The sequence below is a fragment of the Hyperolius riggenbachi genome, chromosome 7 (genome assembly GCF_040937935.1).
Source record: "Hyperolius riggenbachi isolate aHypRig1 chromosome 7, aHypRig1.pri, whole genome shotgun sequence".
NCBI classification, from domain to species: domain Eukaryota; kingdom Metazoa; phylum Chordata; class Amphibia; order Anura; family Hyperoliidae; genus Hyperolius; species Hyperolius riggenbachi.
This window is the reverse complement of record NC_090652.1, coordinates 197,311,373-197,337,906: the sequence shown is the minus strand read 5'-3', so window position 1 is coordinate 197,337,906 and position 26,534 is coordinate 197,311,373. Positions and strand designations below refer to the sequence as shown.

The 26,534-nt window shown below is 44.7% G+C and overlaps 1 protein-coding gene across 2 annotated transcripts in view; it reads right to left on the bottom strand.

The window, feature by feature from the left end:
• MDH1B (malate dehydrogenase 1B) overlaps window positions 1–26,534 on the bottom strand; it is a 90,339-nt gene that overhangs the window by 33,349 nt on the left and 30,456 nt on the right. For both annotated transcript variants that reach the window (XM_068244979.1, XM_068244980.1), the window contains 2 exons: window positions 20,879–21,378; window positions 7,260–7,401 (listed from right to left, as the gene is read on the bottom strand). In XM_068244979.1, coding sequence (XP_068101080.1) covers window positions 7,260–7,401; window positions 20,879–21,378 — 642 coding nt within the window. The remainder of the gene's footprint in view (window positions 1–7,259; window positions 7,402–20,878; window positions 21,379–26,534) is intronic.

Sequence of the window (26,534 nt, the reverse complement as noted above, 5' to 3'; positions counted from 1 at the left end):
TTCGCTTCAGTGTCACTTTAAGCCAACTAATGTTTGCACATACAAGACAATCCTTTTTTGGCAAATCTGTTAAAGGGTACCTGAGATGGTGGAAAAGAAAACAAAATTATACATATCTGAAGCTTCCTTCAGCCCCTCCCACAATCCCCCCCGGAAAATCCTCCAGTCAGGGCTAATCGGTTCAGGCGCAGGCTGGCCACACACACTCCCCCAACATGCTCCCATAGCCGGGAGCATTTTGCGCCTGCGCAGTAGTACTGATCAGGCGCAGTAGTACTGATCAGCCACAGATTGCTCCCAGCCATAGTAGCGCAATAGGGGTGCGCAGACAGGCCGCGCATGCGCAGTACACCCCAGAGTGGAGGACCAAGGTGAATTGCAGAGGATCCAGGAGGCGCAAAAGGATGGTGAGGAAGTGATAAGCCTGTAGGGAGCTGGAGGAAGCCCCATATATGTATAATTTGTTTTTTTGTTTCTTTTCCACTATCTCCGGTTTATTTTAAGTGAAACAAAGATCCAAAGAGATGTTTATCGAATTTTACTAAAACCCCTTTTATTTGACAGACTCTAAATGACCCTCAACACCCTGAGAAAGGTCCTTTACGTAATTCATTAGACCAAAAAAACATCAAAGGTTTCACTACAGCTGAAAAAGAATATAAAGCTAACCTGTTTCTTTTAACATTAACATTCCCTCATGTGTCTATCCCTAATCTTTTAAAATGAGTTAAGAGGTTTGCAGAAGTCTCGGGCCTATAGCTCAATATAGACATGTTTCAGATTTTGTTCTCATTTTGTTCTCCCAACATACACTATTTAAGTTTCAAATCTCAGTGACTTGCTATGGGCATACTTAAATGACCTTGTGTAACGATTGGGTGCTGCAACTCAGACGTCTGATTATCGGGTGATCTGCAGTATCACCAATAATGCAGACACTATACCTGATTATGTGGTGATCTGCAGAATCACCAATAATGCAAGTATAGCTCACAATGTACTGTGTGATAGTGATTAGTGCAACAGTAAACAATAAGAAGATAGAGCCTCCCAGAGGAGCTGGGAGGCCTAGCAACACTGTATGTAATAGTTTGACGGAACCTTACCAGAGGAGCTGGCAAGGTATAGTCAGAAGATGTGCCTGTATAATTTAACCAGACCTTTCCAGTGGGGCTGGTCAGAGACTACAGTGCACGTAGCTATGAAGAAGTACAAGGACTTTACCAAAGGAGCTGGTAAAGTACTATCAGTGATAAGTGACTGTATAGTTTGACAAGACCTTACCAGAGGAGCTGGCAAAGTACTATCAGACACGGTAACTGTATAGTTTGGCAAGACCTTACCAGAGGAGCTGGCAAGGTACTATCAGTAACAAGTGTCACCTCACCAGTGGAGCTGGTGGATAATACTACAAACACCTCACCAGTGGCAAGGGCCCACTGGTGAGAGGAGTGGTCAGACAGGCAAGGTTCGGCAACAGAGAGGCAGTATCAGTACAGAAATGACAGGCAGGAGAATAGTAGGTAATCAGGCAGAGGTTCAGCAACAAGGGTCAGATAGGCAGAAGTACAGAATCAGCAAGCAAATGCGAGGTCAGAGAATAGCCAGAATCATACACAGGTAATCAAATCATAACAATATACAATAGTCCTAGGCTTGTGTGAAATCCCTGGTTTCCTCCCAGATCAAAGCACACCGGATACTAGTATAAGGTCTGAGCGCTAACACGAAGTATTCACAACAGCAGACAGTTAGCTAATGGAGAGCGGAGGCTTAAGAAGCAGAGGAAGGCTCTCAGCCGTGCCCAGCTCGGAAACAGCCAATCCGAGCGGCGAGAGTCACCTCTGAGGTCAGCCGACCGGCAGGTCAGCTGACGCGTCCTCTCCCAGCATAAAGGTTCTGTCTCTGAGCCCGCCCGCGTGAGACAGCTACCCCATGAGCAGATGACAGTACCGTTCCCGGCGTGCTAAATGCCGACGGAACGGATAAGACCAGGGAACAGGAAACACAGGCGGCTGCGGCCATACTTCGCACCTCCGCAGCCACCATATTATTGATTGTTACAGTACCCCCCCTCCAGGCCTGGACTCCGGACATGACTCCCTTAGAGAGCCACAACACCAGTCCTGAGGTATCTCCGCAAATCCACCTGCTCCAGTCATCCCAGGGGGGGGGGGGGGGGGGATGTTCCTGAATCAGTGGAACAAAATGAAGAACAGAGGGAGATCTAGTTCTTTTAGATCTGGCTGGCAAAGCCCAGAGTATGTCCCCTGGAATGAATTTCCACTCCTCAGACTCCCTCTTAATGTCAACAAGAGTGTGTTTGAGCCTGATTCCATTAGCTGCAAGAACTATCCTCTCAGGAAGAATGCCCACCGGAACATCTCGATAATGCGTCCACCTTCACATTTTTACTGCCTGGCCTGTAAGTGATAACAAAATCTGAATCTCATGAAAAATAGCGACCACCGAGCCTGTCTAGGGGTGAGACGTTTGGTACCTTTAATGTACTCTAAGTTTTTATGATTAGTGTATACTGTTATTGTGTGCTCAGCCCCCTCAAGCCAATGACGCCATTCTTCGAAAGCAAGCTTAATCGCCAAAAGCTCGCAATTCCCTATATCATAATTTTTTTCAGCGGGGGAAAATTTTCTAGAAAAGTAGGTGCACGGATACAACCTGCCCCACCGGCCAGAATGCTGAGATAATACAGCCCCCACTCCAATCTCTGAAGCATCCACTTCAACCACAAATGGGAGGGACACATCCACATGTCTTAGAATGGGAGCGGAACAAAACAACTGTTTGAGAGCTGAAAATGCGACTTGTGCCTCTGCCATCCAGTTTTAAGGGTCCGCCCCCTTCTTGGTAAGATCCGTAAGGGGTGATATTATGGAGGAAAAACCTTTTATGAACCTTTTATAATAATTAGCAAAGCCCAAAAAACGCTGGAGTGCCTTCAACCCCACAGGCCGAGGCCACTCCAGCACAGCAGAGACCTTCTGGGAATCCATGGATAGTCCTGCCGTGGAGATCATATACCCCAACAAAGGCACCTCTGAGACTTCAAACAGGCATTTTTCGTTTTTTGCGAACAAGTTTTGCCGTAACTTCTCCAAAACAAATTTTACATATTTGCGGTGTTCAGACAGTGTGGGAGAAAAAATGAGGATATCATCCAAATAAACGAGGACGAATCACCCCAAGACCTCCCTAAACACCTCATTTATCAGTTCCTGGAAGACGGCCGGTGCGTTGCACAACCCGAAGGGCATAACGAGATACTCGTAATGCCCGTCGGGCGTGTTGAACGCCGTCTTCCATTCGTCACCCTCTCTTATACGGACCAGGTTGTATGCCCCCCTAAGATCAAGTTTGGTGAACACACCAGCATTCGTAACTTGAGAGAATAAATCATCGATCAGGGGCAGAGGATAACGATTTTTTACCGTAATCTTGTTCAAACCCCTGTAATCGATACATAGCCTAAGACCACCGTCCTTCTTCTTAACGAAAAAGAACCCTGCCCTGGCCGGGGACTTGGAAGGGCGAATGAAACCTTTGGCCAAGTTATCAGAGATATATTCCTGCATAGCAAGTTTTTCAGGCCTTGACAGATTATACAAATGGCCTCTAGGAGGCATACAGCCTGACCTAAGATCTATGGGGCAATCGAAGCTTCGATGGGGCGGAAGCTTGTCAGCAGCCCGAGGACAGAATACATCCGCGAAATCGGCATATTGGCTCGGCAACCCTTCCACCTGAACTTTGGTGGCACCTACCGTGACCTGTCCCAAACAATGTTGCTGACAGTACGGGGACCAGCTCAGCAATTGTTTGGAACTCCAGTCAATCCGAGGGGAATGTTTCTGAAGCCAAGGCATACCCAGAATTACTGAGGAGGTTGCCATCTTGAGAACAAGGAATTGTATTTGTTCTCTATGGAGAGCCCCACCCCAATCTGACACAATAATACAGGAGTCTGTGAGGGAGACAGTTTTCCCTGCAGTGGGGAATTGTCCACTGCAGTAACAACGAATCGGTGATCCAACGAGTGGAGAGGAAGACCGAGCTGGACCGCAAAATCATAGTCCATGAAATTGGCTGCCGACCCTGAGTCTATGAATGCCTGCGTATTCTGGACCTGACCTTCCCAGACAACAGTACATGGAAGGAGCAGTCTAACATCTCCCAAGGAAATAGCTGAATCGTTTACAGTGGTGCCACCAAGCACGAGAGAACGGTATAAGTTATCCGTAACCTGAGGACACTCTGCTTCCTTATAAACAGTCTCTATCTGGGAACCATCCCTTGAACCAGATCCCTTTTCTCTCTTGGAGCTAGTTAATTGAAGGTGTTCTGAAAATCCCAAGTCATCCTGAAGACTACCCATCGGTCTCCTGACCTTACCCCGAGTTCGTCTCTGATATCGAACTCGACGGTCAATCTTTATGGCTAAAACTATAGCCTCATCCAAAGACCTGGGCTCAGGATGTCCAACATTAAATCGTCTACTGCATCAGATAATCCCGATAAAAAAACAATCTAAAAGTGCATACTGCCCCCACCTGGCTGACCCTGCCCATTTCCGAAACTCAGCTGCATAAGTCTCGACAGGATTCTGCCCCTGCCTGAGGGTCCTCAATTTCCTTTCTGCGGTCATTGCCAAATCGGAATCATCGTATATAACTGCCATAGCCTTAAAGAATTCTTGCACAGATGTCAAAGCCTCATGGTTATCAGGGAGACTATAAGCCCATGACTGTGAGTCTCCCGACAGCAATGTCTTAATTAAAATGACCCTCTGACCCTGAAGCCATAGAACATAACTCAAAATATGAGAGGCACGGATTTCTAAAATTCTGAAAATCGGACCTATGCCCAGAAAATCTCTCCGGGAGAGGTAGTCTGGGTTCCAAATCAAGAGGAGATAACACTGGTACTGTCTGTTTTTGTAAAACCTCAGATAGCTGGAAAATGTGAGTCTGCTGGGTGCTGACCACGAGAGACAAACGGTCAACAGAAGTAATTAACCCCTCCACATGACTAACCAGTGTATCCATGATGTTTGTGGTCTGCTGTTCTGTAACGATTGGGTGCTGCAACTCAGACGTCTGATTATCGGGTGATCTGCAGTATCACCAATAATGCAGACACTATACCTGATTATGTGGTGATCTGCAGAATCACCAATAATGCAAGTATAGCTCACAATGTACTGTGTGATAGTGATTGGTGCAACAGTAAACAATAAGAAGATAGAGCCTCCCAGAGGAACTGGGAGGCCTAGCAACACTGTATGTAATAGTTTGACGGAACCTTACCAGAGGAGCTGGCAAGGTATAGTCAGAAGATGTGCCTGTATAATTTAACCAGACCTTTCCAGTGGGGCTGGTCAGAGACTACAGTGCACGTAGCTATGAAGAAGTACAAGGACTTTACCAAAGGAGCTGGTAAAGTACTATCAGTGATAAGTGACTGTATAGTTTGACAAGACCTTACCAGAGGAGCTGGCAAAGTACTATCAGACACAGTAACTGTATAGTTTGGCAAGACCTTACCAGAGGAGCTGGCAAGGTACTATCAGTAACAAGTGTCACCTTACCAGTGGAGCTGGTGGGTAATACTACAAACACCTCACCAGTGGCAAGGGCCCACTGGTGAGAGGAGTGGTCGGACAGGCAAGGTTCGGCAACAGAGAGGCAGTATCAGTACAGAAACGACAGGCAGGAGAATAGTAGGTAATCAGGCAGAGGTTCAGCAACAAGGGTCAGATAGGCAGAAGTACAGAATCAGCAAGCAAATGCGAGGTCAGAGAATAGCCAGAATCATACACAGGTAATTAAATCATAACAATATACAATAGTCCTAGGCTTGTGTGAAATCCCTGGTTTCCTCCCAGATCAAAGTACACCGGATACTAGTCTAAGGTCTGAGCGCTAACACGAAGTATTCACGACAGCAGACAGTTAGCTAATGGAGAGCGGAGGCTTAAGAAGCAGAGGAAGGCTCTCAGCCGCGCCCAGCTCGGAAACAGCCAATCCGAGCGGCGAGAGTCACCTCTGAGGTCAGCCGACCGGCAGGTCAGCTGACGCGTCCTCTCCCAGCATAAAGGTCCTGTCTCCGCGCGCGCCCGCATGAGCAGATGACAGTACCATTCCCGGCGTGCTAAACGCCGACGGAACGGATAAGACCAGGTAACAGGGAACACAGGCGGCTGCGGCCATACTCCGCACCTCCACAGCCACCATATTATTGATTGTTACACCTTGGTTTGGTTTAATAAGGTATACATGTTTAGGCTCACAAATCAAGTTATAATTACTTTAACTGCAATATATTTTACATAGGCTCAGCATGAGGGAATTGTTCAGAAATTTGGATTGTATTTCATGTTTGAAACTAAAAGATAAAGTTGAGGTTCACTTCTGTAAAAGACCAATAGTTGTCTGATTGATAAAATACTTTATTTTGACTATTGTCATTATTTTCGGATTCATTAGACTTTTTAATTTTTACTGTGATATTTAAGCACTTGATGTATTTTCTACATAAAGAGACTCTGTAACAAAATGTTCAGCCTTAGTTCTTCTATCCTATAAGTTCCTATGCCTGTTCTAATGTGCTCTGGCTTACTGCAGCCTTTCCTAATTGCACAGTGGCTGTGTTATCTCTGTTATATGATCTAATCTGTTTCCTTATGTGTGTCTGTCGGGCTAAGGCTTGAATGTGTGGAATGTGCAGGGCTGCTTGTGATTGGCTAGAATCGATACACACCCTCTGCAGGCCCCCTGCACACTCTGTATGACTCACACACTCTGCTTATGTGAGCCTATCACAAGCTGGTTAGTTTGTTTGTAAACACTGCCTAAAACTGTTAATTACAAGCCAGGATTGCAGCAGGGAGTGGCAGAAACAGCACAGAGGGGCCCAGAAGAACATAATGAATAGAATGGTATGCTTTTTGCTGTAAAAATTTTAGAGTACAGATTCTCTTTAAAATATTTTTGCTGGTTGGTTTATGACTGGCTGGGGATATAAAAATAACATTAATAAAAATAACAACTTTGCATTTGGAGGTACATTATTAAAGAAAATGTTGATGTGTAGTATTCATGGCAACAATTCATATATAAATAGTTCCTTTACATCACATATATAAAAATGTGTTAGATTAAACAGAAAGCAAGTGCTCAGAAAAATATTATGGTTCATGTACTAAGCTGTAATCTTATTGTAAAAATACATACAATATGTACCTGTCAAATATCATAGGCAGCAGTGGGCGTGAAAAATTGGAAGGGCCCCAAATAGAACTGTCATACTTGTATATATTTGCTTGTTGAAGATCATGGTGGTTAATACCGCTGATGTTACCCCACACTATCACATCTTTTACCACTGTGAGAAATATCAGAAGAAAAGTCTTAAACAATACAATTTAGGCCATTTATTTTTATAACTACAGTGCAAAGTAAACATAACTTTATAAAACTACAAGTGCAGAAATTCATTTTGAAAAGTATTAAAACTTCTTTCAGATAGCATTTTATTTTTAAATCTGTTATTTCAAGCAATACCTCTATATCTGAAAAGCCTGCTGAAAAGCCCTTAAATAATGTTACCTCACATTGCATGCTGTTACACACTGGGTTAACATACTATGGGCCATATGCAATTCACTTTTTCACTTGAGTTTTCTCCTAGGTGATAATTTTTCATATTCTATTTCAAATAACTTCACCGCATTTTTCAAGTAAAAAAGTAACAAAAAGTAAATTAAAAAGTACTGTCAAATTTACGTTGAGTATTTTTTTTTTTTGCTTTCTATTGGCATAAAAAGGCTTTTATTGACAAATATCACCTAGGAGAAAACTCAGGAGAAAAAATGAATTTTATATGGGCCTATGGCTCTTATTCAGTTCATCTTTTCTCACACATTTTCTCCTTGGAGATATTTTTTATGGTTAAGTTATGTTTAAAATAATGTTCCAGCTCTCTACAATTAAAAAAGCACCAAAAAACAAAGTTGAAAAAGTACTGTCAAAAATATTCTGAGTATGTTCTTGCTTGTGGGTGGCTTAAAAAGGCTTTTTATTGAAAGGTGTGAAAATATAACCTAGGAGAAAACTTAAGAGAAAAGGTGAATTAAAAAAGGGTCTAAACCTTTTTTCTACTAGAAAACTAGGTCCATAACTCATTTAGTTATACAATAGGTACAGGCACATAGACACAAATGGGCATTCGTGTTAAGTAATACATCATATTTTACAACACAGGCATCATGAAAGCACTCTGTAATAGCTATTATTCTAAAATACTTTTAGTAAAAAAGATAAAATTAGAAATTGTACACAACATCAGTACATAATTCTAACAAAAAATTGAAATACTGTGCCTAAAATGTTTTCTATTTTACCTTTATCATTTAAAAGTTGAGCTCTCCCAAAATTATGATTTCAGTGAATTTCAGCAAATAATATCCTGGTGTAACAAACTTACCTGGTGTGGTCTCTGCAGGCTGCTCTGATAGTGCTGAGCACCTGGAGAGAGTTTTCTCTTCCTCTTTGGTCGGTCGCATCCCCGGCTCCCCTGTAGACCTGAGTCAGCATGTTGGGATCCTTGGCTCCCCTGTAGACGTGAGCCGGCACTGTGCATCCTCCCAAGACCCTGGACGAACGCGCACAACCCATGGCAGCCTTTATAGGCTGAGAAGACGGGTGTGAGGCCAGTCAGCTGACACAGCAGTCAGCTGACTAGGAGCATGATTCTGATTGGCTGGCAGCTCGGAGGTGTGCTGCACTTTCCCTGTGTATTTAAGTCTTGCTCTCTCAGTTCCATGCTGTCCGTTATAGCAATCAGATCACTGAGCGCTGGACTTTGCTCTGCGTCTGAATCTAGTTAGAGTTCTGCTGAGATAGATATATATGCAGTGTTTGCAATATATATCTATCCTTAGTTAGTATTGTATATTGTATTATTGGGATTGTTTTTCGTGTATGACCCGGAAGCCCTCCACTATTGATTAACCACCCTGGCGTTCTATTTCCCCAGGATTTCCGTGCAAAAAGTGGTTCAATTAATTTGCAATAATTTTCAACCATTTTTTTTTTTTTTGCAATCATTTTTTTTTTATATTGAATTCAATACAGGTTATTGTATTGAATTCAATAAAAAAAAAGTGTTTGCTGCGAGATTTTGATGATGCTGTGTGACATTGGTGCCATCAACGCCGATCGACGGGGGACATGTGATCGCCAAGGGAGAAGCAAAATCCGCCAAGGGACATGGAAGAAGGCACTGGAGAAGCTATCAGAGGTACGCGGCGAGGGATCAGCATGCCAATGGTGAGTATAAGACCCAGATGTATAGCCAGATGTATTAGCCAGATGTGCAGCCAGGTATAGTTAGCCAGATGTGCAGCCAGGTGTAGTTAGCCAGATGTGCAGCCAGGTATAGTTAGTCAGATGTATTAGCCAGGAATAGTTAGTCAGATGTATTAGCCAGGAATAGTTAGCCAGATGTTTTGCCAGGAATAGTTAGCCAGATGTTTTGCCAGGTATATAGGGAGCAAGATGTTTGCTGATGTATAGGAGACAGATGTGCAGCCAGGTGTATAGGAGACAGATGTGCAGCCAGGTCTAGGGAGTCATATGTATAGGGAGCTAGGTTTGCGGGTGCCTCTGCCCCCCCAACCCCATTGCCCCCGATGCCCCCTAACTGTGGCCGGGTGTCCCTTCTGTGTGGGGGGGGGGCTCCCCTTCTGTGCTGGCTGGTAGTGGCCGGCGGGGATCCCCTCTGTGGGGGGGGGGAATCCCCATACTGTGCGTGTGGGTGGCCCTTCTGTGTGTGCATTGGGGGGGCAGGTATCATCCTTCTATGGGGGCTAGTCGTTGTCGGTCGGGGACACCCCCTTCTGTGGTGGGGGGGAGGTGGGTGTCCCCATCTATGCGGGCTGTGGGTGGCCTCTCCCTCCTCTTCCCCCATCCCTCCCTCTCTGTCCTCTGTGCCCCCCCCCTCACCCCTGATCCTGTGTCCCCCCCACTACCCACAGCATACAGAACTAGCATCCAGCCACCCTGGGAATCCCTGTGCAGCCGGCGGGGCAGAGAATGTGTGGGGCTGTGCAGGGATTCCCCTTCTTTGCCGGCGGGTGGCTGGTGCGGGGATCCTCTCTGTGCGGGGGGCCGGGGGGGATCCCCGTACTGTGCATGCGGGTGACCCTTTTGTGTGTGCGGGGGGGGGGGGTATCCCCTTCTATGGGGCTGGTCTTGGCCGGTCGGGAACACCCCCTTCTGTGGTGGGGGGAAGGTGGGTGTCCTCATCTATGCGGGCTGTGGGTGGCCTCTCCCTCCTCTTCCCCCATCCCTCCCTCTCTGTCCCCCCCGATCCCGTGTCTCCCCCCTGTAAGAAGCCCTGATCTACTCACCTGAGGGCTTTCTCCTGCGGCGGCCGCGATGGACACCCTCCTCCTCCATCGCGAAGTCTCGTGTTCTCTGTAATTACAGTACGCAGCTTGGTGACGTCACCAAGCTGCGTACTGTAATTACACAGACCGGGACTTCGGCGATGGAGGAGAAGGCTTCTTACAGGGGGGGGGGGGACACGGGGGACAGAGAGGGAGGGATGGGGGAAGAGGAGGGAGAGGCCACCCACAGCCCACATAGATGGGGACACCCACCTTCCCCCCACCACAGAAGGGGGTGTCCCCGACCGGCCAAGACCAGCCCCATAGAAGGGGATACCCGCCCCCCCCCCCCGCACACACAAAAGGGTCACCCGCATGCACAGTACGGAGATCCCCCCCAGCCCCCCGCACAGAGAGGATCCCCACACCAGCCACCCGCCGGCAAAGAAGGGGAATCCCTGCACAGCCCCACACATTCTCTGCCCCGCCGGCTGCACAGGGATTCCCCAGGGTGGCTGGATGCTAGTTCTGTATGCTGTGGGTAGCACAGATCGCTACCCACAGCGTGCTGACAGGCATCCAGCCATCCTGGGGAATCCCTCTGATGAGGGAAAAGTGCAGCCGACGGGGAAGAGAAACAAGAAATCTCCCTGGCGGTATTGACGAGCTCAGCTCGTCAATACCGCTTTCAGCAAGTTTTTCCTGGACGAGCTGAAAGCGAGTCATCTAATACCTGATATTGACCTTGGCTAGCCTATTGACCTCGTCTCTGTCTCATCCTTAACTGTACCTTAGACGTCTGATTTATGTGTATGATCCTAGCCTGTAATTGACATTGTTCTGTCTTAGCCCCTTTGTACCGCAAATCTCAGACTTCACGTGTATGACCTCAGTTAACGATCTGACCTCGATTTTCGTATTTTCTGTGTAACTGGTTAGTTTGTATCACAGCCAGCGTTACACCTGGGATGTATAATGGGGGTAGAATATAGTTCCTCTGTGCAAATATTTTATATTAATCCAAATCTTGAATAGTAAGTATGATCCTACGGGACAAGCTACATTCACACTTTAGATACTTCGTCAAAATGATTGTTTGTGCCCATTTCAGCAGGAAATCTTAAGTGTGTACAGGTGTCCCCCAAAGTCATTGGTTTTCTCAGGCCTCCTAGGCAGCCTTGCATTGATGTGAGCTGGTTTAATGCAAGAGTCATTACATTCAACTTTGTATACACACATGCAGCATTCCTATGCAGGTGTATGATCCCTCCTGTCTGTAGAATGAATGGGTCATTGTTGTAAACAGAGAATACCCAAGCATCTCAGGAGAACCAAAAACCACTAGGAAAGTATAGGGGACTAAAAGAGACCAAAAAGCAACACTGAGTGTAATTTGCCTTCTTAAACCAGAAGGTATTCACAATAATGCAGCTTTAAAGAGAAACCGTAACCAAGAATTGAACTTCAACCCATTCAGTAGCTGATACCCTCTTTCCCATGAGAAATCTTTTCCTTTCCACAAACAGATCATCAGGGGGCTCTGTATGGGTGATATTGTGGTGAAACCCCTCCCACAGTGTGATGTCAGGACCATGGTTCTGACATCACACTGTGGAAGCCTTGTTGCATTGTGGGAAATAACAGCTGTTTACAGCTGTTTCCAACTGCCAAAAAAAAGGAAGCAGCATCTCCTTCCACTGACATCACCTGCCAGCAGTAAAAAGGTCACCATGTGATACATGTCAGAATGTAAATTAGGGAGAGGAAAGATTTTACAATGGGCAAACACTGACTAAAACATTTATACATAATTACTGTAAAAATGAAACACTTTTTATTACATTATTTTCACTGGAGTTCCTCTTTAAGTGAGCAACTGTGGCTTCCCACAATGCATCACTATGTGGGAAGCCACAGTTGCTCACTTAAAGTTGAATTATCGCAAATACCTTCTGTTTTACTTCCCACTTTAAGCAGACTTATGATTGAATGATCAGAACAAGAAGAGGAACCAAGCTATATACAGTACTGTTGCCATGGCTTCAGCAAGTTTCCTTAAAAGTAATGGCAGCTCAAGACTGAAGTTGACAGATAATGACATTCAATTATGATGTAACTTGTATACTGATGATAGATGTACTAAGGGTGTTAATGAAAAAAAAAGGTGAGAGGTATATCTGGCTAGAGTGGTCCAGGTGTGTAATGCTCTATCACGTGATGTAGTATTAACAAAACCAGTAACAGAATTTAAAATTTTATTTCAGACATTGTTTTAAATTAAACCTTCCTGTTCCACCAAAATAATAATACACCTTTCATGCCCTTATAAACCCCATCGTAATTATGTATGGGCACTTTAATTTTGGTGGTCACATGCCACCCATCCCCAACCGGGCTAACTTGCTTCTCCCTGTGCCCACCAGCTTTGAAGTCTGGAGGAGGGGTAGTGCCCAACGCTTCACCCTCCCTCAGTCCCCTGGATCAAAACTAATTCTGTACACCAAGGTTTTTCTCCCTACCCAACCATTCTCACCACATCTTAAGATCCTCTTTGTGAGGGTAAGTGAATGACTAACATAGTAGCCCACAAATATTGCAAACAATGAGTGGGTGGATGAGTGGTAGAATGCATCACTCCCTTCTTCTACGTGGCTTTGATGGAGCAATCCACCTCCAGGAGGGTTTCAGGACCCAGACATGCTGATGTTGTCAATGACCTTTGCCACGGATGAAAAGTACAGTACGTGGATTTTTCTGGGAAGTTTTAAAAGAGGCTAATGATATTAACTAATGATTTTCAGTAGCATCATAGATTAGGAGGGTTAGTGTAATTGAATAGGGTAAGGGGAGATTTAGTGTCAGTTGATTGGATTAGAAGATGAAGTTAAGAAGTTAGGGATAGGAATAAGAAAGGGATTCCTATTAAGCGGAGTTTAGTATATAAGAAAGAATGATTGTTAAAGTGACTCCGAGCAGTGCAGAAACTATGGAAAGATGCATATCATTTAAAGCTCTCTTTTTTCTCTTTCCAATGATATATAAACCGCCGCCCTATGCCTTTTAGTTTTCGCTATTTTCGCGATTGAAATTGCAGCGGCTGCGATTTCAATCGCGAAAATAGAGAAAACTAAAAGGCGTAGGGCGATGATTTAGGTGTCGCCAGAAAGAGGAGAAAGAGAGCTTTAAAATGATATCCATCTTTCCATAGTTACATATATAATTGGAAAGAGGAGAAATAGTTTCTGCACTGCTAGTTTCTGCACTGCTCAGAGTCTCTTTAAGTTAAAAATTCACTGGCCCTGGTATCAAACATATTTAGGGATTATTTCTTAGCCTCCTTGCCGGTCTAATTAATCTGGCAAGGAGGCAGCGCAGAACTTTTTTTTTTATTTATTTTTTTTTAAATCATGTAGCGAGCCCAGGGCTCGCTACATGATAGCCGCTGAGCGGCGGCATCCCCCCACCCACTCCGACCGCCTTCGGTGATCAGAGTAAGCAGGAAATCCCATTCAGAATGGGATTTCCTGCAGGGCTTCCCCGGTCGCCATGGCGACGGGGCGGGATGACGTCACCGACGTCACAGGGAATCCCGATCCGCCCCTCAGCGCTGCCTGGCACTGATTGGCCAGGCTGTGCAGGGGTCTGGGGCGGGGAGGGTGGCTCGGCGCGGCGGGTAGCGGCGAATCGGCAGCGATCGCGTACTACACGCAGCTAGCAAAGTGCTAGCTGCGTGTAGGAAAAAAAATTATGCAAATCGGCCCAGCGGGGCCTAAGAAATCCTCCTGCGCAGGTTACCCCGAGTTGAGCTCGAGATAACCGGCAAGGGGGTTAAGCATGCAGGAAAAATATCCCACTCGAATCCAGTTGTTATGGTAAACAATTCACACAGTCACTATTATGAAACTGAACTATGTGTATTTCTGTAACAGACCAAAACATTTTTAACATTCTATCTACTTTTCAGACAGAACCAAGTAATATTTGTTCTCTACTCGCCCTCCCTCACACCAGTCTGCATAGTATAGCTATGGTCAGTGCTGTACCTAGGGAATTTGACACCCAATGCTGATTATTTACAGACAACCCCGCACCCAAAAAAATAAATAACTTAATAAATGATTGGAGGGTTGATGGGGTAGAGGTGCTGAGCATGTTGCTGCAATTTTGGGGGATTTTTAGGGAAAAGGAGTCATCAGGATGTGGACACATCTAAGGCCCGGTTCACATTGGCGTTATTTTGCTGTTTGCAGCCGGACCACATACAACAGAAATGGAACGGACGAGAAAGGGTCCAATGTTAATCAATGGATCCGTACGCACTTGACCGTTCCACCGGATCCGGATGCGTTTTGCGGTCCGGCCTGCGCTCCGGAATTTTCCAACCTGCGCATTTTTTCCTGACCGGTACCTCCGTCCAGTGCCGCCGGAACGGATCCGGACAAAAAAACCATCACAACAGGAACCAATAGAAAACGGAAGTGTCACAACACACTGCCTGATAAAAGCCGGATGTTCTATCCCACTTCCTGTGTGCTTTCAATGGTACAGGCGGCCATCTTGGATAGTGACACATGTGCCCAGCGTTGTGTGAGTGGAACAGCTCCCAGTTTCTCATAGAGCTGTTTGGGAACATGGCAGAGCTCAGGGAATACTCCATTGAGGACCTGATTGTCCAGGTGCAGGGGAAACCTACCCTGTGGGACATGAGGCATCCAGACCACAGTAATGTACGGCTGTGAAGGAAGCTATGGCATCAAATCGTCAAGGAGTATGTGGAGGGGTTTGACGACCTGAGTCTCTCAAAAAATGACCCCAGCGCTTTCCAGACCTTCCAGACCCCCAGGTATATACAGTACTTTATCTCTTTAAAAAACGGAAATGGATTACAAACGCGTGCAGAACGGATGAAAATCAGGATGGAAACGGAATGTAAATGGACCAGATCCTGATTGCAAATGGATGTTTTTGGAACGGAACGGAACGAAGTGTGAAGATGTCAGTGCTATATAAATACACAATAATAATATGGTAGGACATTAGTCTATGACTATGGTACAATTAGATTGTGAGCTCCTCTGAGGAAAGTCAGAAAAGGGGGGCATATGAAAGAAGGGGATGCATAGGAAGGGGGGGGGGGGAGAGGAAGAGGCACAAGACAGAGAGCCTGGTGGGAGAGGAGAAATGGCAGGAAGACCTCTCACCAAGACTGCAGACATTACCAGTGCTGTTTGGCAGGAGCATGCTGTTAAAAGAAGCCACTGAAATCTGAAAAGAGGAAAGGGTCATGGAGAGGACAAGAGGGTGGGAGGGGGAGCTGGGAAAAGAGATAAGAATACCTGCAATCAAGCTAATCTAAATTGCCCAGTGCTTGCTTTTCTGCTCACTACAGAAGTAAGCTGTCAGCATCTGTATCACTGGCTTCTGCAAGAGCAGACTGGCCTGCATTATTGATTAATTACTCTGATCAGGATAAATAATCAATAGTCCAGGGCACTCTGGTATTAAAGCAACCAGTGCACATGGCTACTAATGACAGACAACTTCTGAAGCCCTAAACACATCCTGTCACCTCTCTCTGCTAATGCACAGCAATCATTCTCACCCTGCTGCTCTGCACATTGACTCACTGCAGGCTGTGTGTAGAGAGTGAGGAGACACGTTGCCCCAGGGAACCGGATAGTGGAGGCGTGCTACATCTAGTGCAGGAAGTAGTACAGTCCCCTGCACTGCCTGCTGCTATTTTCATGAATGTTGCCCAAACTATTAAAAAGTGAGGAAGAACACAGTGGCTGAGTGCCACAGGGGCAGCCCTAGCCATGACTAAACACGGTGCTGTGAGCACATGCAGCTTTGTGGTAGGTATATCCCTGGCTATGGTTTAATGGGGAGCTGGAAGTTCGTTGATGCAGGCAGACCAGCGTGAGTGAGGGAGAGGATGTAGGGCCCAGCAGTGGAACGGTGAGGGACGAGGCTTTTGCTACGAGCTCTGCATTGTATCAAAGGGAGGGGGGTAGACAGTGAGAAGTGGAACCTCTTTAGATTGTGGTGGGTGGGGGGGGGAGTCATAGCAGGTCACAGCTTCGATGCTGCGGAGACAGAATGATAGAGATTGCACATAATATTGTATCACAGGTGACAGTGATGGTGCATTGCAGCTGGACCCATGGAATGATATTCATAAATGGACCACACTGGGTAGTGAATGAAGGAATCAGGTTGCTATGAACAATATTTAGATATCAAGGAAACAGCGGCTCCAAAAGGATAAAACAATGTTCAAATATAAAATAAGAGGAAGAGATACTCACCTTCCTATAGATGATTCAACACGATAATTGTAATCTAAATTTATTTTATTAGTGTACACTAATAAAATAAATGTTGATTACACTTATCGTGTTGAATCATCTATAGGGAGGTGAGTATCTCTTCCTCTGATTTTATATTTGAAAATCGTTATCCTTTTGGCACCTCGGTTTACTTGATATCAGTACATTGAGTCCACCTTTTGGTGAAGGGGGTCTATCCCCATTTTCTTGTCTACAGAGAGTGACATCTTAAAACTACCTTGAGGGTATTGGTCAAGATCCCATACCGCTTTGAGAGTGGTTGCTTATCAGCAACCCAACTTTTTAAGTATACCGGTTATTGTTTACTCTTCTATCATATTGGTTTAATATACTACACTACAGTAGGCTCTCAATCTCCTTCTTATTTCTTACATGAACAACATATACTTTGTTGTGTCAGTTTCGCTTTGTTCCACTTTTCACAACTTTCTCCTCTGCCTATGGGGAGAATCTTTTAGGGGAGTTATGTAGGCTGCAATAATCAGGAGCAGAGTACCCTCGGGTGGGCTTAGATAAGGTGCACTGCTTGGCATTCTAATCACAGCATTTCTCTCTGGTCTCTGGCGCCTCCTCCTCCTCATATGTTTTTGTCTTAATAATATAATAATATTAATATGGACAATATATTCCTGGCCTCACTAATTACCTGGAGAGTGTTAACTGCTGCATGTGGGGGCCTGGAGAAGTTATTGGCTGCAGTGGACTAAGAGGGATTAATAGTTGCAACACTTTATGCAGTGCAGCCATGAACTTCTCCTCGTCCCCAAGTGCAGCCATTTACTTTGCTGGACAGATTTATAATTAAGTCATTAAAAAAAATCCAAGATAGTCAAATATTGGAGTTGACTTATACACAAGGTTGATGAATGCTATATGGTATGCCTCAGTTCTCACCCTCATTTATGTTTCAGTACTCACCCTGATAGAATAATGAAAGTGCATATCCTTCAAAGCTGTCAATAATTGGGAAATAAGTATGCAGGGGAAGAGAAGGAACCACACTTATTTATCCAATTATCCAATCAATGTCGCTGACTAGTCTAAGGAAAATTAAATAGCACACTACTGTCTATAAACACACCCAGACACGTGCTCTTGCCATCTTGCAGTGTACTAACTAACATTACTAATGCACTAACATTTTACCTGGGTAAAAACAGTATCAAGAAGGTGCAGCATAAAAAGCAACATGGAGATGTCTAAAAAACTAAAACACACACTGTAAAGGTACCCATAAATTACTCGATTTTACATCGATTGATTAAGCAATCAACCATAGTGTGATTGATCAAAAGTCAGTCGACTAGAGCAGGGATGTCAAACCGATCCTTTGAGGACCAAGGTCCTCACACATTTTTGACGCAGCTCAAATTAATTGATGAGTCTGAATCAGGAAAGGTGTGGTCAATCAGGTAGAACACATTCCTCTCTTTCTCAGTCCATCCTAAACACTGGTATGGATCTGGCCCTCCAGGAGTTCGACACCTGTGGACTAGAGGCTTAGACACAACAAGCAACATCCTATGCGATTATCCTTCACTAATTGATCTGACGATATTGTGCCTCCATGCTCTTAAAGAGACACTGTAACAATAAAAACGTCCCCTGGGGGTACTCACCTCAGGAGGGGGAAGTCTCCGGATCCTAATGAGGCTTCCCCCGTCCTCCTCTGTCCCACGGGGGTCTCACTGCAGCCCTCCGAACAGTGGCCCGACAGACCCGACAGCCTGTTCAATATTTACCTTTTCAGGCTCCAGCGGGGACGCTGTTGCGGCTGTTCTGACGGAGATAGGCGGAAATAGCCGATCTCCGTTGGGTCCGCTCTACTGCGCAGGCGCAGGAGACTTGCGACTGCGCAGTAGAGCGGCCCGATGGAGATCGGCTATTTCTGCCTATCTCCATGGGAAGGAGCAGATACTGCGCCTGCGCTGGAGCCAAAAGGTAAATATTTACGTTGCTGCCGCTCCGGGAGGATTTTCGCCGCCACCATGGGACCGAGGAGGACGGGGGAAGCCTCAATAGGATCCGGAGGATTACCCCACCCGAGGTGAGTACCGCCTAGTGGATTTTTTTTTTTAGTTACAGATTTTCTTTAAAGGGGCACTATGGCTAATTTCTTCATTTTAAGTCCATTTAACATAAACATTTGTATGTTTAGCATTGTTAATGTCATGTATTGTGATTGGTGAAAAGGATTTTTTAAACTGCAAGTACACGTATATAGCTAATGAGTCACGTCGGGCAAATTTACCTTACTGACGCCGATTCAGCATAAACCATTGTGTAATAGGAGGCACTGTAACTGCTCTTTCTATTGCTGATTTATCCCAACCCCCCCCCCCCCCCCTCTGGTCCAATCAGATAGGTCTACTCCAACTTGTAACTGCACGTTTGTGCAGTTACTTAGCTCAGAGCAAGCTGCAGCCACCGAACAGCGCAGGAAGGCACTGTACGGCTCTATCGTTCCACGCTTCTTGCTAAGGACCCCTGATTTGAAGCTGGCACAGCGACGGACACCTATTGTTGTCCGTTGCTGTGGTAACCAGCATTCGGCTTTTCAAGCATGCAAAACAGTGGCGGCATCAGCTAGCAGACACAAGCGCTATTGCTGTGTCCTGCTCATGTGCAAAATTATATTTATAACTATCTCCTTCCTGAAAACTCCTCTGTGTTCATCAAAAAAATCTCCCTAAGAGACACGAAGCAGGACACAGCAATAACGCTTGTGTCTGCTAGCTGACGCCGCCGCTGTTTGCGCAGGTGAAAAGACAAATGCTGGTTACCACAGCAACGGACAATAAGTGTCCCGCTGTGCCAGCTTCAAATTAGGGGTCCTTGCTGTACAACGGCTGCAGCGTGTTTAGAGTTACACGTTGGAATAAACCTAAATCTGATCGGACCAGAGGGGGGGGGGGGGAATAAATCAGCAATACAAAGAGCAGTTACAGTGCCTCCTATTATACAATGGTTTATGCTGAATCGGCGTCAGTAAGGTAAATTTGCCCGACGTGACTCATTAGCTATATATGTGCACTTGCAGTTTAAAAGATCCTTTTCAACAGTCACAATACATGACATTAACAATGCTAAACATACAAATGTTTATGTTAAAGGGACTTAAAATGAAGAGATTAGCCATAGTGCCCCTTTAAACCAAAAATTGATTCTGTGTCGATCGAAATCATGTGAACAGTAGCTAATTCCTTTACAATCGACCTAAATTTTCTATCTTGCTCTATCAAGTAAATTAGTTGATTCATTCAAATATTGGCCAATTTCCATCAATCAAGCAGAATACAACAAAATCGATTCTCCCCAATCCGATAAAATGATCAAATCGAATGGTCGATCGTACAGGAGAATCGAGTAATGTATGGGCACCTTAACACTCATATAACAACAGCCACACTCTGGACCCAGGGGTATTTCACACAACACATCATATTTCAAAGCTGGACTTTACAGATTCTTCTATCATAGAGATAAATATTCATTTGGCTTTGTAATGGCCGTTGAAGCGAGTGAAATTGGCAATTAAAATAGGAACGTCTCATTAATGATACAACCAAAAAGTGTAAAAAAAAGTCACACATAACACAACATATTATCCATCACGAGAAACCTGAAATATCAGTTTTGCTACTTGCCTTTTTGGGGGCACTATAGTGAAAAGTGTTCTGTTCTAATATCCCTATCAGCAGTTACGTAATGTTAAGAGAATGATAATTGCTAACAGGGATGTTCGAATAGTACAGTATACTTTTCATAGTACCTCTTTTCACAGTACTAGCAATATCAGCAGTTTATAGTATTCAGCTACAGGCCTCAATTCATGGAGCTTTATCAAACACTTTATCAAACGTTTGATAATTTACCTCATGGGTAAAATCTAAGTTTGAATTCACTAAGGTGTTATAGATTTATCAAATGTTTTATCGATGAAATGATCAAAAAATCTATAACACCTTAGGGAATTCAAAATTAGATTTTACCCATGAGGTAAATTATCAAACGTTTGATAAAGTGTTTGATAAAGCTCTGTGAATTGAGGCCATAGTATTCAGCTATGTCATTATGTTGGTTAATATTTGTTTACACTTCCACAGGTGAGAATACGTACTTGATGAATTAACATTCAACTTTTGTGCTATCTGAGCTTTAACTTCAAATTCCAGTTGTGTCGATAAAGCTACAATGTTATGATAGTTGATGGATGGTGCATTTTTCATTATAATAAGAGTTTTAAGGTTTGTGTAGGTACTTCCTGAAACAACCACTTTCACGTCTTTCTTTGCATTCTGGTTAATGAGACTGCCGTACTGCATGCACTGTTCAGAAACCATTTTAATATTATCTTCTGGTGGCTGACCATCTCTGGGAAGGAAGTCATCAAGGACAACTATAACATCTGCTTGGAGGAATACTTTATCATCCATTGTGTGCAGCATTACTTCTCTTAGACATGGATAAGCTAAGTCTTCTGCCTCCATTTTCAATCCATACATAGTATCTTTAGCTTCACTGCTGTCCAATAAATGTATGCAAATAGCTTGATCCATGGCAAAAACTTCACCCGAAGCCAGTAGAGGAATTAAACTGTAACATGTAGGCACTGACGCACTAAAATACATAGAATTCAGTATATTAATGGTAATGTATTAAAATATCTCACCACAAGGGCCTAATTGAATACAGCACAAAACATGACATGAGTTTATAGGAAATGCTTAACCACCCAACAATTTGCTATTCCTTGCATGCAGTGGCATAGCTAAGGAGATTCGGGGCCCTCTGGCCCAAGGGCCCCAATGCGGTCGCTACCTCTACACCCCCTATTGCTATGCCCCTGCTTGCTTGCAGACAGCCATTAGTCCTTTCCAAAACATTTGTTATTGAAGTGATATTCCACTTTTGGTGTTAATAATCAGTCCATGAGGTATTTTGCAAACATTATTAGTGGGAACTGTTTAGGAGTGGGATGGTTCAAATTACAGTATGTCAGGGAGGGGGTGGGGTAAGCACAGCACTTCAGCCAGCCACCTACAGTAGCAAGAAAAAGTAAGTGAACCCTTTGGAAGTATATGGATTTCTGCACAAATTGGTCATAAAATGTGATCTGATCTTCATCTAAGTCTCAACAATAGACAATCACAGACTGCTTAAACTAATACCACACAAATAATTAAATGTTTCCATGTTTTTATTGAACACACCATGCAAACATTCACAGTGCAGGCGGAAAAAGTATGTGAACCCCTAGTCTAATGACATCTCCAAGTGCTAATTGGAGTGAGGTGTCAGCCAGCCAGAGTCCACTCAATCATAGGAGATTGGAGGTGTTGGTTACAGCTGCCCTGCCCTATAAAAACACACATCAGTTTTGGGTTTGCTTTTCCCAAGAAGCATTGCCTGATGTGAATGATGCCTCACACAAAAGAGCTCTCAGAAGACCTACGATTAAAGAGGAGCTGTTAGGCATAGTGTCTCCGAAAAAAACCACACATATATAAGTAGATAAATACTTGCTGTACTTACATAACATATGCATTGCACTGTCCCTGTTTTGTTTTGCAGCATGTTATATATAGTAAATAAAGAGATTTCTATTCCTGGGAGGTTCCATTTTAGGATGACTTTGTCTGAAGCCAATCGTGAGGTCATTTCCTCCCTAACTATTTGCCCTCCTCCTTCTGATTTAGTATGCATTAGCACTTCCTCTTCCCAGCCCACAGACACTCCCACCAAGCTATATAGCAGGAAGTGGATTTGCATACATCATCATTGTGCGACTGCAGAGCTTGTTTATTTCTGAGGACAGGATGTCAAACAGTGCTTTCAAAAACACTTATTTTTATCCTCCTCTTCATTACCCATCACTTTTCAAGCACACTGAACCCTCTTATGCTGGGCATACACGGCTCGATTTTGCTGCTCGGTTCTCCCACTCGATCGATTCCCAGCTCGATTCCGCAGGCAATTCTCTTATCTTACGCTTGTCTTTCTTATCTTTTTTCCATTGTCCTCAATGCGGAATCGAGCAGCAAAACAATCGGGCGGGAGATTGGACGTGTTGGAAATTATCTATCGAGCCATCTAAATGGCTCAGAATCGAGCCGTGTATTCCCAGCATTGGAGTTGCGTGACAGTATGAGCAGTTACTGGCTAATGATAGACAAGACAGACCAATGTGTCATGTCACAACTCCTAAACACACAAACACACACACACGTGCGCGTGCGTATCTGTGTGAAATAGCTTCTATGTCAAACACCACAATTGCGCCCACCTCCAGCAGAGAGCCTCTTTCCATGCATTATAATGTTAGCTACACACCATACAATTATACACACCATTTATTTATTTTATTTATTTAAGTATTTATATAGTGGTTGCTGGATAGTGTAATGGTTAAGGGCTCTGCCTCTGATGCAGGAGACCTGGGTTCAAATCTCGGCTCTGCCTGTTCAGTAAGCCAGCGCCTATTCAGTAGGAGACCTTGGGCAAGACTCCCTAACACGGCTACTGCCTATAGAGCGCCTCCTAGTGGCTGCAGCTCTGGCGCTTTGAGTCCGCCAGGAGAAAAGCGCGATATAAATATTCTGTGTTTGTTTGTTTGTTTAGCGCCGACATATTACACAGCGCTGTACAGAGTATATTGTCTTGTCACTAATCGGCCCGTCAGAGGGGCTCACAATCTAGTCTAGTCCCCTAGTCATATGTCTATGTATGTATCATGTATATGTATAGCGCATGTATCATAGTCTAGGGGGAAGCCAATTAACTTGTCTGTATGTTTTTTGGGGATGTGGGAGGAAACCAGAGTGCCTGGAGGAAGCCCACACAGACACTGGGAGAATATACAAACTCCTTGCAGATGTTGACCTGGCTGGGATTCCTCTGAAGGCTGGGGAACCCAGCGCTGCAAGGCAAGAGCGCTAACCACTATGCCACCATGCTGCCCACCATACAATTCTTGTACTGGAGGCTGCATGTACTGTCCTATGGAGTGGGGAGGAGGCTGCATGTACTGTCCTATGGAAAAGGGAGGAGGCAGGAGGCTGCATGTACTGTCCTATGGAGAGGGGAGGAGGCAGGAGGCTGCATGTACTGTCCTATGGAGAGGGGAGGATGAAAGACAGGAGGCTGCATGTACTGTCCTATGGTGAGGGGAGGATGAGAGACAGGAGGCTGCATGTACTGTCCTATGGAGAGAGGAGGAGGCAGGAGGCTGCATGTACTGTCCTATAGAGAGGGGAGGGGACAGGAGGCTGCATGTATTGTCCTATGGAGAGGGGAGGAGACAGGAGGCTGCATGTACTGTCCTATGGAGAGGGGAGGAGGCAGGAGGCTGCATGTACTGTCCTATGGAGAGGGGAGGAGGCAGGAGGCTGCATGTACTGTCTTATGGAGAGGGGAGGAGGCAGGAGGCTGCATGTACTGTCCTATGGAGAGAGGAGGAGGCAGGAGGCTGCATGTACTGTCCTATGGAGAGGGGAGGATACAGGAGGCTGCATGTACTGTCCTATGGAGAGGGGAGGAGACAGGATGCTGCATGTACTGTCCTATGGAGAGGGGAGGAGGCAGGAGGCTGCATGTAGAAAAAGAAATCCACACTGTTCAGAACAATAATTACACTGTTGCCATTTCTTTACTGGAAAGGTTTGCTGACATGCTCTATAGTTCCCCAAGTGAATATACAAGCTGTGATGGCACAAGCAGTTCTATGCAGGCTCCCCAGCAGAACTCCGTTCTTTGTTAGATAGCAGTGGATGATGAGCCTCGGCCAAAGGCTCACCTGTTATAACAGTCCACGCCGTTCTCCGTGCTTTTGACCCAATTTCAAATCGGCAAAAAACACTCCGGCGTACTCTACCGGATGTTCGGGTGACGTCACCGCTTACAACCAATCCGCCAACATGTTTCGGTAGACACGCCTACCTTCTTCAGTGCTCATCATCCACTGCTATCTAACAAAGAACGGAGTTCTGACATCTGAGACGAATACGGGCCCTCTCCCCCTCTCCTGAAAAGTGAGTTGCTACGGACCTGCCGTATGGAGACCTTTTAAATGGAACTTTTACTATAAGGAAAGAAGATCTAAAGATTATGATTAGACATAGAGATTAGAGGAGTGTGGTCACTAGTAGTGCTCAGGAGCTAGATAGGAAGCGCTTGCGTTGGATCTTTCAGCAGAGTATGTGGGTGTGAGTGTTGCTGTGATCACATGCAAGTGTTATTTTCTGCCCTGTATATTAGTGATTATTGAAAGTATTAACTGTTTTTTAACGTCCTGATAATTAAACGCTATGGCATTTTATTAACGTTTTACTGACGTTTTATTAACGTTTTGTCATTGAACGCTTCAGCATCCCACTGAAGTCTTGGCGCAGGTATTAACTTTGTCTGTTTTAAAGTACAACACCAGCCTGCTCCCTCACATATCCCTGTTGATCCAGAGGAAGGCGAAAAACCCTTACAAGGAATGGTCCAATTAGCCCCAAAAGGGAAAAAATTCCTTCCCGACTCCAGATGGCAATCAGATAAAATCCCTGGATCAACACCACTGGGCATTATCTAGTAATTATAGCCATGGATGTCTTTCAATCCAAGGAAAGCATCTAAGCCCCATAATGCAGATATAGAATTTGCCATAACTACTTCCTGTGGCAATGCATTCTACATCTTGATCACTCTTACTGTAAAGAGCCCTTTCCTAAATACAGTAAATGGCTAAAATGTTTTTCCTCCATGCGCAGATCATGTCCTCTAGTCCTTTGTGAAGGCCTAGGGACGAAAAGCTCATCCACCAAGCTTTTATATTGCCCTCTGATGTATTTATGCATGTTAATTAAATCCCCTCTAAGGCATCTTTTCTCTAGACTAAATAAACCCAGTTTAGCTAACCTTTCTTGGTAAGTGAGACCTTCTATCCCTCGTATCAATTTTGTTGCTCGTCTCTGAACCTGCTCTAAAACTGCAATATCTTTTCTGTAATGTGGTGCCCAGAACTGAATTCCATATTCCAGATGTGGCCTTACTAGAGAATTAAACAGGCGCAATATTATGCTAGCATCTCGAGTTTTTATTTCCCTTTTAATGCATCCCAAAATTGTATTAGCTTTAGCTGCAGCGGCTTGGCATTGAATACGATTATTTAAAGCGGACCCAAACCAAACATTTTTTTAATACAAAATATTTAGTTGCACCACTATGACACATTGGGCCTGATTCACAAAGCGGTGCTAACAGTTAGCACGCTGGTGAAAAGCCCTTTATCACGCCTAAACTCAGTTTAGGCATGATAAGTTTAGGTGTGATAAGTTTAGGTGTGATAAGTTTAGGTGTGATAAGTTTAGGTGTGATAAGTTTAGGCGTGATAAGTTTAGGTGTGATAAGTTTAGGCGTGATAAGTTTAAGCACCAACTGGGTTAGCACCGCAGTGCACAGCTGATCAAAAGTTTTGCGCTAGCAAAGTCTGGTGCACTTCGCATAGAGTTTAATGGCGCTGCTTTGCGTGCGGAACTTTGTGCGCGATCTAAACCTATATAAACTTATTAAGCCTAAACTTATCATGCCTAAACTTATCACGCCTAAACTTATCACGCCTAAACTGGCTTTTCACCAGCTTGGTGCAATGGTTATCATGCCTAAAGTCTCTAACTGGGTTAGCACCGCTTTGTGAATCGAGCCCACTCAAAGATAAATAAACACTCCTTCAAGCCTATGAGCATTTCAGTGACTGCCTTTCACCCTTCTCTTTTCATAACTAGGGTTAT